The sequence below is a fragment of the Lepus europaeus genome, chromosome 18 (assembly GCF_033115175.1).
Source record: "Lepus europaeus isolate LE1 chromosome 18, mLepTim1.pri, whole genome shotgun sequence".
In the NCBI taxonomy this organism is placed as follows: Eukaryota; Metazoa; Chordata; class Mammalia; order Lagomorpha; family Leporidae; genus Lepus; species Lepus europaeus.
The window spans coordinates 16786541-16803489 of NC_084844.1; the positions used below are offsets into that span (position 1 = coordinate 16786541).

General features: G+C 49.7%; 1 protein-coding gene across 2 annotated transcripts in view; it reads right to left on the minus strand.

Moving 5' to 3' along the window:
- Positions 1 to 609: 609 nt before the first annotated feature.
- ITGB3 (integrin subunit beta 3) overlaps positions 610 to 16949 on the minus strand; it is a 59844-nt gene continuing 43504 nt past the window's right edge. Inside the window, exons 11-15 of one of the 2 annotated variants that reach the window (XM_062175537.1) lie at positions 15999 to 16221; positions 14973 to 15073; positions 11407 to 11526; positions 5902 to 6068; positions 612 to 3330 (exon numbers count right to left, since the gene is read on the minus strand). In XM_062175537.1, the coding sequence (XP_062031521.1) occupies positions 3265 to 3330; positions 5902 to 6068; positions 11407 to 11526; positions 14973 to 15073; positions 15999 to 16221 (677 nt within the window). In that variant the 3' untranslated portion in view covers positions 612 to 3264. Of the gene's footprint in view, positions 3331 to 5901; positions 6069 to 11406; positions 11527 to 14972; positions 15074 to 15998; positions 16222 to 16949 lie in introns of both variants that reach the window. The other variant, XM_062175538.1, reaches the window with a different exon arrangement.

The window sequence follows — 16949 nt, forward strand, 5'->3', positions numbered from 1 at the left end:
TCTTTCTCTCTCTCTCTCTCTCTCTCTCTCTCTCTCTCTCTCTCTCTCTCTCTCTCTCTCTCCCCAACCACACTTAGTGTGTTACACTGACTTTCAAATAAATAAATCTTAAAAAATATTTCAGGGCCAGCATTGTCGCATAGTGGGTAAAGCCACTGCCTGTGATGCCAGCACCTATATGGGTGCCAGTTTGTGTCCCAGCTGCTCCACTTCCAATCCAGCTCCCTGTTGATGGCCTGGGAAAAGCAACAGAAGATGGCCCAAGTGTTTGAGACCTTGCCACCCACATGAGAGACTTGGAGGAAGTTCCTGGCTCCTGGCTTCACCTTGGCCTAGCCCTGGCCAATGCAGCCATCTGGGGAGTGAACCAGCAGATGAAGATCTCTGCCTTTCCCTCTCTCTAACTCTGACTTAAAAAAAAAAAAAAAAAACTCAAATTCTTAGAACAGGAACAGCTTACTCATTTTGAAAATATTATGTAAAGAGAAACTCTGGATTCTGAAGCTAGCTTCAGTTCCTGTAGTGGTCATCATTCTGTTATATTTGAAAACATGTTTGTTCTAAACTAATGTTTTATAAAGCAATGACACTTATTCTTTTCGCCCAAAAGAAACAGAAATAACACAGGAAGCACTGGGGAGCCAGCCATAGGTCAACTCTTTTTGGAAAGCACATTTAATTCACTGTTGCACAATTCAAACACAGAAGGTGGTTAGGAAGACAGGAAGGCACTGAGCCAATTTCAACCAAGAATAACAAAGACAAGTATCTTGAAATCATGGATGGCCTAGAAACATCTGAGAGGTGAAGAACTGCCTCAATATGACAACTGGTCAGGAATGTTCAGTTTCCCACTGCTGTCCACAGACCCTGAGACTGGACATACAGTGTCTCCAAAACAGCAGAGCACAGTCCGTTGCACCGTGTTATCCAAGGCTGGGACGCTAGTCAGTTCCACCTATGCCGGGCTGGCATCTGCTGCCCGTAAGCACAGCCACAGTGAGCCCCACATGATGACAAACAGCACTGGTCTTCATGATCTATGAGCCTCACTCAAGCAGCTCAGAAAAGATCCCTCCTCATTCTTCCAGTCTTTGCATACATTTTCTCTCTCCTTCAATGGAGTTTCACATAAGCCATCTTACGGAAAGAAAATGTTGCACTACTGCTCTCATGAACTCGGCCTCCTTAGCTCGAGGTTGAAGGTAGTTTCTAAACTTCCTGAGTTTGTGCATCCCTCCTCCCTGTTTATCCTTCTACCATATTCCCACCCTCAACAGTAGGAGGCAACGTGCAGGCAAGTCAGGGTTCAGTCATTTGCCTCCTTCTTAATTCCAAGTCTCATTCTCAGTGTTAACACGTGAATGGGCTACTTGCTGATTTGTCTTCCCTAATATGTGGATGCAAATGTGTGCTGTGTGAATAAAGAAATAACAAGTGGAGCTGAGGTGCTATATCAGGAGATGTACCTGCTACCAAAAGCTGGAGAAGGGGTTCCAGGAGAGGACAGGATATAAGACTGCTATTGAGAAAGGTGATATGGAATGACATCTGCTCTTGCCAAAGCCAGGTCTCTCTAATCTCCCATCTTAAAAAGAAACTATTCTCAATATCCCACAGAAGCTTAACTGTATGTCTCCTGCCACGGTAAGTCTCAGCATCTTAGAATGTTGACACTAAGAGAGATCTTCAAGGCTGGCTGGTTCAACTCCATTTCCAAACTAGAAAACTGAGTCCTGGGGAACAGAAAGTGATTTGCCTTCCTGAAAGTTAAAGCTGTGTTAGCTGCAACACAGAGCCCAGGACCCAGGGTTTTTGATCATCAGATCACCATTTATTGGTCCTTCCCCTTTCCTGGGGTGGCAGGGTGGTGATTTTTAACGTTGGGTGGATGGCAACACTAACAGAGCAATTGCTATTGTAGAGACAAAAGAAAAGTCCCTTCTCCTTGGGAAAGGTCCAGTGTGTCCATATATCCATGCCCATAGGCTTCTGGGAAGACAGAGCTCCTCACAGACCCAGCAGCTGGGCAGTGACTCACTATGAGTGATGCCGAGTGGGAGTGTCTGTATCCCTCCAAGTCTTCATGGTTTTTCAGGCTCTCCTTCTTTGTCATCGAATAAAATTGCAAAAATAATGCAAGTATGTCTATACACATGTTCTTTTCAGTTGTACAAACCTCATGTGCTTTCAGGTGCCCCAGTGAGAGAAACAAAATAAAACTGCACCATGGCCTTGCAGATTAAAAACTGAACTACAAGGAGGTTGTGCAGCCTCGGGGAGAAGTAGCCACAGTGATGCAGGGTTGGCCCTTCATTCCATCCTGGCGCTTACACCTAGCAGACGCACGGGAGGTTTCCTTCGCCAGACACCAGAGGTAGAAAAATGCAATCACTCCCATCCATGGAGTAGCACACAGAGCTGAGGGGTGCGTGTGGGGGTGGTACCTTGGACCAAGGGCAGAGGCCTGAAGCACAGGGCCAGACTGCTGGCTCTAATCACAGCACTCTCCCTTGGAGGAAAAGCATCTGGTCGTGAGAGAAATCCCAGTACACAGCAAACATCTACAACGGGGGGCATGGAAGTAGGAGGTAAGGAGATGGTGCTGGTCTGAGGGTGACACGTGTCTTCTAAACAAACCTCTAGGGTAGAGCTGCCCACAGGCAAACCCAAAGCCTGACTATGACTGGCACTGCCCTCGGGCCATCTGTGACCCCTGAGTGGCCCCACTAGCTTCACTCTCACAGGTCAGAGAGTCAGGTGACCAGGACTCCCCTAACAATGGGATCAGCGTGAGGTGATGGCACCAGTCCTTCCCACCCTGGCTGCTGGGAGTTGGGCTGAAGAAGCACAGGAATTCAGGGTGGGGCCCAGGATGGGCATCCTTCCCTCTGCAATGAGAAGCCTCAGACCCGCCCTTTTCTTCAGGGGAAGGGGCCCAGGGGGAAGCTGGCGTCTCTCTGAGGTAATGAAGAACACCTGCTCAGCTCAGAACACACCCTCAAGCTAAGCAGGCAGAATCCCTGCAGGTGGCACTCTGAGGACAAAAGGGGAGGGGCTGTGCTCACCGGGACACATCACAAGTTATAAGTTACACATTTCCCCCACCCCCCACACACACACGCACACACTCACACTCCACTCTCTCACGGACACACACCCAGAGACACCCCCACCCCCACACAGCTGTCCTCCGTAAGCTTGACGTCAGAGACGCCCGCCATCCTGGCGTGGTCTGAGCGATCGGAGGATGTGGTATGGTCACTAGGTGCCCCGGTAGGTGATATTTGTGAAGGTGGACGTGGCCTCCTTATACAGCGGGTTGTTGGCCTGTGGAGAGAACAGAAAAACGTCTCAGCCCTTGCCTGCCTGCCTCATCTGAGAAGCTGGCCTGCGACACCTGCTCTGGAACACACCATCAGGAAGCAGGGGAATGCTCACTGGACTCGCAGGTGCGACGGGAATGGACACAGAGGCGGGGAGAAGTGGCATGCCATCCTGCCACTGTTTCCATCAGCTTAAATCCAGGCCAGCGCCTTCTGGAGCTTCTGGAACATTCTCTGGTGCGGCTTTCCCCAGCCTCTCCCCCTCCCCCACACTCTCTTCTGGCACTGCTCTCCTTTTTCCCCTATGGTGACAGCAGACAGGTATCGGTAAGGAAGCAATAGGCAGGTGGTGGCCAGAACACAGAGTATAGTTTTGTTCAGATAATTTATTTTCATCTCATCTCTCTAAGAACTATCCACAAAACTTTCCCGTTACCAGGGAAATGACCCTTACTAGGTTTCCCAAATTATTTTCTAGCAAAAAGGAACAAATTCCATAATGAGTAGTCCTTAACGGTAGCTTCAAGAAACCCAGCACATCCTTGTGTATCTCTGACGTGCAGCCTATGTTACACTGTCCTAAGAGAAATATCTCAGTCTCATGGGATGGTTGGTTACAAGCCCTGGGGTCACCATGCAAAGGGGAACAGACTTCCAGCCTAGCCCTGGACATTTAGGAAGTCAAATAGCCAGCAAAGAAAAGTTATGTCGCAGAAGATGAGCTGAAAGAGAATAGAGCAAAGTTAAGCACATCCAGAAAGCTCCCAAGAAACGCCTCTTAGATTGGATTAAATCAGGATGTGCTGCAGGGGGCTGGACAGCATCTGATTTGGAGGCTCCCCTCTCATCACCTGAAGACAAAGAAGCAAATGAGGTGGAATGACATCTTGGTGCTGTTTTCTAAGAGGCCAGCCAAGAAAGGGACTCCTATGGTCACCTAATTCCCTCCTACAAACGGGCTGACCACGTCTCTGTGCCATTTCCTTATCTGTGCAGTGGGAACAAGAACCCAGCACAGGGGGTTGTTCAGTGAGGGGACTTTAAGAAGGTTCATGGAAAAACGGAATTAAAAGCTAAGTTTATTTTGGTGCAAAATAATTTTTAATTCATGTATGGTTTTTCTCTTTTTTAAAAAAGACTTATTCATTTATTTGAAATTCTGAGTTACAAAGAGAGAGGAGAGGCAGAAAGAGAGGTTTTCCATCCGCTGGTTCACTCCTTAATTGGACGCAATGGCCGGAGCTGCGCCAATCTGAAGCCAGGAGCCAGGAGATTCTTCCGGGTCTTCCACGTAAGTGCAGGGGCCCAAGGACTTGGGCCATCTTCTACTTCTTTCCCAGGCTACAGCAGAGAGCTGGATTGGAAGTGGAGTGGCCAGGTCTTGAACCAGCGCCCAAATGGGATGCCAGCACTTCAGGCCAGGGCTTTAACCCGCTGCACCACAGGACCAGCCTCACATGGTTTTTCATATACACATTTCTGTGGACTTTTTGAAGTCTCCATGTAGAGATAAGCTAATATGTAAAAAGTACTTGGGGGGCCAGCACTGTGTCGCAGTGGGTAAAACCACCCCCCGTGGTGCCAGCATCCCACATGGGCACCAGTTCAAGACCCGGCTGCTCCACTTCTGATCCAGCTCTCTGCCATGGTCTGGGAAAGCAGCAGAAGATGGCCCAAGTTCTTGGGCCCCTGCACCTGCATGGGAGTCCTGGAGGAAGCTTCTGGCTCCTGACTTCAGATCAGTGCAGCTCCGGCCATTGTGGCCATTTGGGGAGTGAGCCTGCGATGGAAGACCTCTCTCTAGCTGTGCCTCTCCTCTATGTGTGTAACTCTGACTTTCAAGTAAATAAATAAATCAAAAAAAAAAAAAGCATTTGGAAGCACTCCTGGCATGTGGTAAATGCTCAGTAAATGTCAACCATGAGGGGCTTTAACATGTTTGTGGCAACAGTGGACACTCGACGTGGCAGGTAGGGTGCTTATGTCCCATATCAGAAGGCCTGGGTTCCATACCTGCCTCCAGCTCCTGAATCCAACTTTCTGCTAGTGCACACCCCAGGACACAGCAATGATGGCTCAAGTGATTCAGTTCCTGCCACCCATGCAGGAGACCAGAACGGAGTTCCCACCTCCCAGTCTCTACAGCCCAGCCCTGGCTATTGCAGCATTTGGGGCTACCCCTCAAATAAATAAATACTTGTGAAAATTTTGCATGATCTTTTAATTCCATTTTTCCATGAATTTTTGTATACTAGTGTACACAACTATAACATGTACTAGTGATGTCTGCCTCCATTGGAGAATATATTTCTCTTATTTCTCTTTCATTTTCCACAGCGTCAGAGCAGAACTGCACCTACCAGTCCTCAGTGACATGGCCTGTGGTTACTGTGTGGTATAAAGAATCAGGTTTGCAAGAAGGCTAAGGAGTTAACATCTCCCCTTTCCAGCACAGAGACCAACTGCACAACGATGCTGCTGGCTGACCCTGACCCTGACTCTGACCCTAAGCACCTGCTGCCTCTGTCTGGGGATAAGGACTCAAGAAAACACCCAGCCCAGCCCAAACTCTTACGGTGTCCCATTTCGCTCTGGCTCGTTCTTCCTCAAATTTAGCAAACTCTTTCCGGTCGTGGATGGTGATGAGGAGCTTCCAGATGAGCAGCAAGGCAAAGCCAATGAGCAAAATGGCCCCCATCACTGAAAGCAGGACCACCAGGATGTCAGGGCCCTGGGGACACTCTGTCAGGAAAGAACGGAGAGCAAGGGGCCATGAGTAGTGCAGGAGCCACTTGAACTGTGGTCTTGCTACTTCCTACTTACTGAATTCTTCATCTAGTGGAGGGGAAAGCACGTGATAATAAAGTCAACTGAACCTTTGCCATTGCAAAAATTAAAAGAAAAATAAGAAAGGAAGGAGGAGTGGGGAGGGAAAAAGAGAGGCTGGGAAGTGTCATTATGTTCTTAAAATTGTGCACATGGGTTACATGAAATCTGTTTCCTTTATATAAACAAATAACATTTTAAAATAGGGTCACCCTGACCAAGTAATATAGACTGAGCATCCCTAATCCAAAAATCTTAAACCCAAAAAGTTTTGAGTGTACATTATGCTCCAAAAACTTCAAATCTTAGAGAATATGTGATATTTGGATTAGGGATGATAAATCAGTAAAGTCTATGCAAATATTTCAAAATCCAAAAAACTCAGAAATCTGAAACATTTCTGGTCCCAAGCATTGTAGATAAGGGATATTCAATCTGTACTGGCAAGGTCTCTGAAGAAAACAAGAGGATCTTCAAAAATAACCACCTCTTTAAAAGGTAGAATCTCCAGGAGAGCATCTACCTGTCCTGAGGGGTTTCATCAGAATCTCAAACTGGGCACGCCTAGACAGAATCCACCCCGCTCCACGTGGGATCACCCAAGTGTTTACTTCAAAAACTGACTGTAGGCACATGGAGTAATCAGAAGATTTCCCCCTAAACTCTCAGATTATTGTACCCTTAAAAAAAAAAAATTTAGAAACACCAGAGGCTGCGCAGAAAAGCAGCGCCCCGTTCGGAGAGCGTCGTGCCGTTTTCTAGTTTGTCTGAGTCCTCAGCACTCCTTTCTCCCCTGAGGGGAGGCAAGGTGGTGGGACATGGCCGGGGGCTCCTGTGCACCCTGCAGCCAGCTCCCCTGGGTTTGCAGCCTGGCTTACCAATGACTCTGCTACCTGACCTCTGCCTCCTCCAACGGTAAAAGAAAGAAAGTAACAGCATTGACTTTCAAACCTTTTTGTTACAGTGAAGGACTAAGTTTACTGTATGGAAAGAACTCGAAACAGTGCCTAACATAGTATGGATGCAGGATGAAAAGTAGCCACCAGTGTTCCTGGTGCTGCTCTCTCTGCCAGCTGTTTTCACTAACTCACTCGTCTACGTAACCCTCACAGTCACTTGTGTCCGTTACCTGGTTCAGATACTGACACCCCTGGGGCTGTCAACCTAATGGTCTTTCCAGCATCCTTAGAGACCAGGAGGCCTGCCAGCCAAGACCACATTGTGGGTTCTCCCTCAAGATATTTAGTTACCTAAACTCCCAACTCTGTTGAAAGCTGCCTTCCTGCTGGAGCCTGGTCAGCAACCACACACACAGCAGGCGTATGTCACCCCACCAAGGGTCAGGCTGGGTGTGCCTTGCTGGGCTCTGCTTCTCATAAACCTCCAGTGACAGACAAGTGACCTCACTCTGGTAACCGCAGGTGTTAGGAAACCAGGTGTTTGTATATATGGGGATTGATGAGCCTGGAAAGGAAGTCACCCCCACAGCCCACCAGTCTCCCACCTGCTTCTCTAAACATACACACTGTGCTCACCACACACTGCACAAAAACAACCACCACCACAAACCCAGGTGGCTGTCTCCCAACCCTCCAAATTACAACCTGTCCATAATGAAAGGAGCGCCTGGACAGAGGGTGTAAGGAACCAGGGGGTGTGCTCCCGGCAATGAAGGGCCCTAGTTCCTCTGGGAAAAATGATTATGAATTCTCTAGGAGACTGCGGTAGGGAAACCCTCAACACCTAACTGAAATCTCTTCGATTCTGCCGGTTCGTGTGATCAGGACAGGTAGAACCCCAGGAGGTCTTCACCGGGAAAACAATCTGTTAATTATCTGCCCTGAAAGAGGTAAGTGGCAGGCTCCCTAAAGCAGAAGCCAAGGTCAGGCAGTCTCTGGAGAACTCGCTCAGCCACAGCAGTAGACCCATGATGAGTGGCCCAAGGTCAGGGTTGATTTAGCACAAAAAGAGTATAAGGAGCCCAGATAAATTTGTATTCAGATAAACAACAAATTACTTTTTAATGTAAGTATCTACCATGTGTTGCATGGAACATACTATATTTTATCTGGCAACCCTACCTAGAAGTGATGAAGCCATAGGCCAAGAGCCCATTCCATGTTGGCCAATGCTAAACCCTTCTGCAATGCTCTCTTGGCTGCCCTACAGTGGCTCAGCGCTTCCGTGGGGAGCAGCTGCAAGAGCAGGAGTTAAAGAAGAGAAAGGGAACATTCTCCCTCTGCACTCCGGGGCCCCAGCTCTGCATTCTAGAAAAGCCAGGGTTCCCAGAAATGGCTGGGGCAGGAAAGAGCAAGGCAACAAGACAGGACCTGTGACCCTTTGATCTGGGAGCCCCTCTCCCAAGGCAGAGGAAGGCTTTGCAGGCAGTGAGCAGCACTGTCGAGGGGCAGTGGATGGTTATTTGTGCCATCCCAGGTATCAACACCTTGGTTACCCACAACCTCAGGCACTAGAATCCATTCTTAAGATAGCAGCCAAGTGATTTCAGTCAGGGATAGGACAGGAGCACCAGTAAGGATCACTGTAGTAGGAAATGAAGTAATAAGACCCCAAAGCAAAGGCGTAACGCCCATCTGAAGTAAGAAGGAACAAACGTGCAGACAGGTAGGGTGTGGAAAAACCTGCACAGGGTGTTCATATGGGAGGTAGGAAGTGTGAGGAAGCCACGGTCAGGACGATCCACATCCGCTCCCCACAGGATCCCCTCCACCCTTCTCCACTTCCGTTTCTCCTGGAGTCACTAACTTAAATTAAGGAGATGCCATTTCTTATAAAGGGAGGGAACTCCAGGAAGGGCTATGAGCAATATCCCAGAATAGAGCACCCGCTCACCTCCTCTATGGAGGCAACAGCACCCTGGCGACACAGGTGTGGCAGCCCTTTTTAAGGAAGTGTGATGGGAGATGGTTCCCCTAGACTTTCCTGCTCTCCTTATCCCACCTTCACCCACCTCCTTCCCCAAGCAGCCGAAGCTCTCCCAGTGGATACCAAGATGTACATAAGCCCTCTAGTCCACCAGGAAACATCAGTCCTAGTAATTCGTATGAACCCACTTATTAAATAGCTTCTTTGTAGGTGACTAAGTATGAATATAGATCAACAGATAAGACAGACATGGTTCCTGCATTCATGGAGTTTATGATCAATGGAGCCAATGATTAAAGAAGGAATTTAATACCAGAGTGACGAAGGCTCTTCTAAGGAAAGCATAGATGCTATGAGAATTGGACAGAAGCACCAAATCTAGTCATCACTGTGGAGGCCGGAGAAGGTCTGAGAAGGTTCCTCAGGGCAAGCAACGTGTCTAAAGCACAGGTGCTCACATGCTGGGTGTATCCCAATGACTAGTGAAGAACACAGGCCTATACGCTCGTGAAAGCAGGGAAGGGCTCCGGACTTGAGATTTTTTTTTTTTTTAAGACATAGAGAAACAGAAAGAGGCACTTCCCACCTGCTAGTTCACTCCCCAAATGCCCAGACCAAAGCCGGGAGCCCAGCATCCAATCCAGGCCCCTCATGTGGGTAGCAGGGACCCAACTATATAAGCCACCACCTGCTGCCCCCTGGGGTCTGCATTAGCAGGAAGCTGGAATCAGGGGCTGGACTCTGGACTCAAACCCCGGCACTCTGATATGGGATGCAATGACTTACCCATCATGTGTCCTAATGCCTGCCTCGGGCTCCAGATTTTTTAAATAGAATATAGCAAGCATAGTGAAGTTTGAGAACCACCGCTTTGAAGCACAGATGAGCCAACTACAGCCCATGAACCAGATGCATCTGCTACCTGTCTTTGCAATTACAGCCATGCCCACTCATTATGTATTGTCTACTGCTGCTTTCCTGCTGCAGTGGCAGACTTGAGTAGCCTCAGAAAGACCACATGACTTACAAGGCCTAAAATATTTAACATCTGGTCTTGCTAGAAAACATTTTCTGGCTCCTTGTCTGAAAGATGGCTTGAAGAAACTCTCACAGCCTGCAAATGTCAAGAAAACAGCCAATTCAGCCTTCACCTTCAGACACTATTCCTTCGTTCCTGTAAGTTCTTGTCCATCACATGGCCCTTCCCCCTGTAGTGTCACTGTTGATTTACATGCCCATCTTTACCCATGACCTCTGAGTACCATGTCTGCCTGACTGTCATATTCTCAGCATCCAGTGTAGCATCTGGTGTACATTAAGTCCTCAAAAATATTCTCTCACTGCTCATAGCTTAATCTGTTGTGTAAGGGACAGGAAGAGGCTATGGTGTGGATACGGTTTCAGTGCATCTCCCAAGGACTCAAGGGCCAGAAGCTTGGTCCCTAGTGTGGCAGTATTGAGGCAGGTAAGCATTGAAGAGGCAGAGCTCAATGCAAGTTAACTAGGTCACTGGGGGCACCATCCCCAGAATGGGTTAATATGGTTCTTGCAGGACCTGTTGGTTCTCTGGGTTGTTATAAAAAGAGCGAGCCTGGCCCCTGAGCCCACCTTGCTTCCAGTTTCACCGTGTGACTGCTCTCCCTCTTGCACGTGCTCCCACCATGATGCAGCTGCCCACTGCAGCCCAGGAAGACCCAACCTTGGACCTCCACCTTCCACAACCATGAGTCAAATAAGCCTCTTTCCTTCTCACATTACCCAGCCTCAGGAATCTTGTTCGGGCCACAGAAAGCAGATGGCGACAGAAAGCTATGAGGATGGTAAGGGGAAGCAAACAAATTTAGAGTGTTGGGTGGTGACAAAGCTGCAGCTGGTCTGTGTGCGATGGGATGGGCTCCCCCTGCTCCAGAGGACATGCAGAGCAAGCCCTGACTCTTCAGGACAACCCTGAGTCAGTGTCTCAAACCCACTGCTACATCCTGTAGTGAGGCTGGTAAGAGCGATGCCTCTGAGCACCTGGCCTTCCTCTGAGCGGCAGGCCTGTTGCTCCGGGCAACTGTCTCACTACAGTAGCACAGATGACGTGCACTGTAAAGTCCTGGAATTTAAATTCCTTTCTTCTTGGACATTATTGCCTAAAAAATACTTAGGGTATATTTTGTTCCTTGATGAAATTCATACCTACCTTCCTTCTCTCCCTACCCACCTTATTTTGTTCTTTTCTCAATTAGCAAAATCACTTTGATCTATCCCCCTCACCAGATGACAGACTACCTCAACACTCCAAGGCCAGGCTTACTCTGTTCTGTTTAAGAGGGGTGTGAGTGGAAAGTCCTCCCTCTCCCTGGGGGTGGCGGCAGGGGCTCACCTGGCTCTTCTACCACATACAGGATGGACTTGCCACTGGAGTCTTCATAGTACTGGAATCTGACGACACAGTCATCCTCATTTTTGTATGTACAATTCACAGCATCCTTGCCAGTGTCCCCTGGGTGGGGGAAAAGGTGGAAGAATGAAAACCAGGTCAATTCCCAGAAGATGAGGCCACCCCAAGTCCTATCCCAGGGTGCTGGGCAAGTACACAACAAGAAACCTGTGTGCGTCTGATATAAGGTAAGACACCTGGATTTGAGGTGGCTGTCGCGTCTGGCAGCTGTCACTCGGTGACCCGGATGACGCATTTTGTCCCTCACAGCTGCCTTCTAGCTCTTATCCCTTCCTCTGGAAGGGAGGTGACGTTACAGCCTCACACAAAGTCTGGCTTCTGCACCCACTGTGTGATCTCAGGTAAGTTACTTGGCCTCATCAACTCTCTTTCGTCATCGAGTTAAGGAAAATGGCAGCCCCACCTCGCAGGCTTGGTGGAGAATTAAACCACAGAAAGTAAACAGCCCTAACAGACACTAGGTGTCCCTCCCTTCTTCTCCTTTCTCTGCTTGTTCAACAACCCTTGTATTTCTGTTTGTATGGAACAATCCTTCCACTTGTTCTGATCCAGGGTGCCTCCCTGGAGCCATCCTCTCTCCTCTTGACTCCCACTCTTTGTCAGCTTCATTCCTTCTCATTCTAAAATCTGTCATTCTGCCAGCAACACTGTGGGTTATCCTCCCGCGGCTGCACCACGTCCTACACCTGTGAAGGCAGAGAGAGCCCAGAGGAGATGAAGCAGATCTGCCACAGTCACACAGCAACCATGACAGGGCAGGGCTGGAATATCAGTCTCATAGCACACACCACAGGGGCCGGCACAGTGGAGCAGCAGGTTAATCCTTTGCCTGCAGTGCCAGCATCCCATATGGGCGCTGGTTTTAGTCCCAGCAGCTCCTCTTCCGATCCAGCTGTCTGCTATGGCCTGGAAAAGCAGCAGACGATGGCCCAAGTCCTTGGGCCCCTGCACCTGCGTGGGAGACCTGCAAGAAGCTCCTGGCTCCTGGCTCCTGGCTTCAGATCAGCGCAGCTCCGGCCATTGCAGCCATTTGGGGAGTAAACCAGCAGATGGAGGACCTCTCTTTCTAACTCTGCCTCTCAAAAAATAAAAGCTTTAAAACACACACTCTCCACAGACCACAAAGGCCATCAGCAAGGCGGCAGTGCTATCACAGAGGGAAAGAGCCAGGCTTTCAGGATGTAGTGCTCATCTTAACTCACTGCTCCTTTCCTTGGAGGAAGTCATTTTACTTTGCTGAGACTCAATTTTCTCATCCTTAAAATGAAGGTAATAATAATACTATAGTTCTATTTCCTGAGGTTGTTGGGAGAGGAATAATGCAATGCTTATGAAGGATACAAGGGCACTGCAAAAATCTGTGAAAATTTAAATGAAGGAGGCCAGCACCCTGGCATCCCATAATCTGACCCAGCTCCGTGCCCATGCGCCTGGGAAAGCAGCAGCAAATGGCCCACATCCTTCGGCCTCTGCACCCATGTGGGAGACCTGAAAGAAGCTCCTGGCTCCTGGCTTTAGCCTGGCCCAGCCCTGGCCATTGTGGCCATTTGGGGAGTGAACCAGAGGATGGAAAATCTCTCTTTCTCTCTCTGCCTATCTCTATATATATGATTCTACCTTTCAAATAAATAAATCTTTTAAAAATTTTGAATTAAAAGATAAGTTCATTTTGGTGCAAAAAAAATTGAAATTCATGCACATAAGCGTTCATCAAAACATTCATGTAAAATGCATAATATGAAAAACCTGTGCATGAATTCAAAAATTTCTATTCTTAAATATTTATTTAAGAGAGAGGGACAGAGAAAGAGAGCAAGCTCCCATCTGTAGTTGGTTCCCCAAGTGCCCACAATGGCTGGGGTCGGGCTAGGGCTGCATCTGAGAACTGGAACTCAATCCAGGTCTCCCATGTGGAGTGGCAGGAACTCAATCACCCGAGCCATTGCCACTGCCTCCTCAGGTCTGTGTTGGCAGAAAACTGGAATCAGGAGTTGCAGGTGGGTATCAAACCCAGGTATTCCAACATGGAATGTGGGCTTCTTAACTGTTACCTTAACCACTAGGCTAAATGCCCACTCCAACTTATTGTTTCATCCCATTTCTCTAAGAACTATTCTCATACTTTTATACCTTCTTAAGCATAACTTTTTAAAAAAAAAAAAAGATTTTATTTGTTTACTTGAAAGTCAGAGTTGCGGAGAGGCAAAGGCAAAAAGAGAGAGAGGTCTTCCATCAGCTGGTTCACTCCCCAGATGGCTGCAACAGTCAGAGCTGCACCCATCTGAAGCCAGGAGCTTCTTCCAGGTCTCCTATGCAGGTGCAGGGGCCCAAGCACTTGGGCCATCTTCTACTGCTTTCTCAGGCCATAGCGGAGAGCTGGATTGAAAGTGGAGCAGCCGGGACTCAAACAAGTGCCCACATGGGATGCCGGTACAGCAGGTGGCGTCTTTACCGGCTACACCACAGTGCCGGCCCCCTTAAGCATAACTTTTATACTTCCATTAGGATAACATTCCATACTAATAAAATGAATTGTGATGATGCTTATGGTGGTGAAGGGAAGTAAGTAAAGAAATACTTATCAACTACCCTATAAAAGCCACCTGCTCTAGAGGATAAAAAGTTGCCTCTTAAGACTCAATTGCTAAATTTCTGGTATCTGCCAAAAGGTCCAGAAATCTGACTTCTGGAACACCCTCACCGGGAAGCTGACGCACTGGCTGTGTCTCCCTGTGGCCCTCACTGAATGTGTGCTCAGGCCTCCCCGGGAATTGCTATCCTGGAGAGACTGCCAGCTCCCAGCGCCTTCCGATGCCTCACTGACCCAAACAAACCCAGCAAATGTGCTAATAGCAGCAGGGACCACCTCCGTTTAAGTCAGGATGTAGTACCGACCAGAATTACCAGCGGTAAGAGTTCTGCTCCTCGCTTCGTGTTTCTGTCTTATTCCAGGGGGGGAATCCAAGGAGGCAGAAGGGCTTCGGGATAAAAATTTTAGCTACAGGTCCACAAGGGTGAAGGCTTTGCTCCAAATCAGCAACGTTTTAAGCAAAAGTCTGGGCACTGCTTAGCACGCCTAGTAACCTTGGCAAGCGCATACTAGCCTACTAAGCTAAGCTGACGATCTTCATAGGCAGCTGCTTCCCAGCCTCTATCTCAGCTTCTTCATCTGTGAAATGAAGTACATTGTCTTCCTCCCCTCGGAAGGTGAAGTTAGGGTTCTCTGACTCACACACCCTGGAAGAGCTACGTGCAGGCCCTTGCTGAGCCCGTGGGCTCGGGGAAGCAGAAGCAGGAGGGACTGCTGGTCCTGTTAGTAGGGGTGCAGGGGGCCCCTCAGGGCAGCCGGCTGCCACCACGTGCCTACTGTGCATCAGGCCTGCGCAACGCTCACTGCTTGATGCAGGAATTCCCTTCACTGCGCAGTCGGGAGCTGGGATTGAACCGGAGACGTTCAGGACCCGGGCGGTGCGTGCGGCTCCACTTACTGAGCTCCTTCACAGACTCGATCTCGTCGCGGCAGTAGCGGCTGCAGGTGTTTTCCTCGTGCAGGACACCCCGCTCAAACTTCTTGCACTCCACACACTCCCTACAAGGAGACATGACAGCAGCTAAGGCAAAGCAGGGCAGGCCACAGGGTTCCCAGTCCAACTCCGACCTCTAGGCACCCAGTGCACTGCTCCACCTTGAAGAAAAAAGTAAGTATTCATGAGACGATGCTGGGGCCCTGGAGAGCCAAGGGCGGAGTCGCCCTCCCCACCACAGGAAGGACCCGACAGCCAGAGGTCCCCAGGTCCTTCCCTAAACTTCATGTCCCACCCAGGGCCGTGACAGGACAGTGAACCCTACAACATTCCTGGGAGCCTTGAAATCAGGGCTGGCCACATAACTGGGGGGGTAGGGGGGGGGGAGGGTAGGAGGCTGGTGCAAAATGAAACTGCCTGAGCCCTTGTTCAAAACTTATCAAAAATCTCCAGACAGTGAGAGCAGAGTATTAAAACAGGCACAAGGCCCTTCGAAGCACAGGGCCCTGCACAGCTGCACAGATCTCACAGCCTTAACTCCAGCGCTGCTTAAGGAATATGAGGATTGGCAGAACAGACCTGGGCCCACAGGGGCTTCCTCTGACCCACTGCTGGTGAAATGACCCTCTCACATGGTCCTCCGTAACCCAGCCCCCATGCCCCTACACATCAGAGCGTCGGCACTAGGATGTTCCCCAAAGCTATCTGGTGTCACCTGCCTCCCTATCACGGGGTGCAGGGTGCCCCACAGAAGTGGGCTTTCCGCAGCTGGTGTCCAGCAGCTTCTCTTCGGCCCCTTCACAGTGGCCTTACTCTCCCACCTTCCCCAGAGCTTTGCTGGAAAGAGGAAAGTTAGCCACGCGCCTGGAGCAGGCTCCTCTCCCTAAAGCTCCATTGAGGAAGAGCTAGAATCTGAGCATTGGGGACCCCAGTCTAGGGGACTTCCTCTCCACCACCAGTGTCCCCACTCTCTCCAAACTGTCCACTCACTTCTTAAAGGTGCAGGCATCAGGGCAGGTGGGACACTTCTCACAGGTATCCCCATAGGAGCCTGGCTGGATGCAGACGCAGCTGCCACATTCGCACTTGCCCCGGCCACTGCACAGCAGCCCGTTGCTGGACATGCAGGTGTCGGTGCGCGTGGTGCAGTTGCAGTAGTAGCCGGTCCAGTCGGAGTCACACAGGCAGTCCCCACAGCTGCACTGGCCGTGGCCTGCAAACACACAGGCCGACTGCTGAAGGTCCTATTCCCAAGACAAGTCTATAAGCAGCCACTCTGCTCTCCCACCCAGACAGAGGATGATCCACCAGGCTGACAGTGAACTGGTTTACTACCAGGCGAGCTCGACCTGCAGGGACAAACTCAGTTCTCTGGTGTTCCAGTGAACACCATAGAGCAGAGAAGTCTCGGGAACTACGTCTCCCAGGCCCCCACCCTGCTCTTGTCCTGTTCAGAATCCCCCTGCCTTCTCAGCCAGCTTCTTCTAGTTTCAGGACACGAAGCAAGGTCTGCAGCACCCAGAGCTGGCGTAGCACCAAGGCACAGTCCCAAGCCCACAAAGGGAACTCAAGAGCCTTAACGGCATGGCCTGATGCTGGCAAAAGGCCCTCAGGCCTGAAAACTCTTTCCCTTTGACCTGCCGCGGGGCTCTCCCCCTGCTGCCCATCGGACAGGTCTGCCGTTTTCATCACCACCATCGCCCAGTTAGGTCAGACAACATCAGGTCTCCGATGTGGACAAGTTGGCCTCCTCCTCCCACTCATAAACCAGCCTCAATCAGTCCATTATTCTGTTTTGGAAATCAGCTCAGCATCACCTTGCCAGGTGAGAAGGAAGTGCACCCGAACAGCAATGGGCGATGGAGGAAGGGAGAGATCCTGAGCCCAGGACTCTCAGTCATATGAGAAGGGAAGGACACACAGAGCACCCAGGACTTAAGG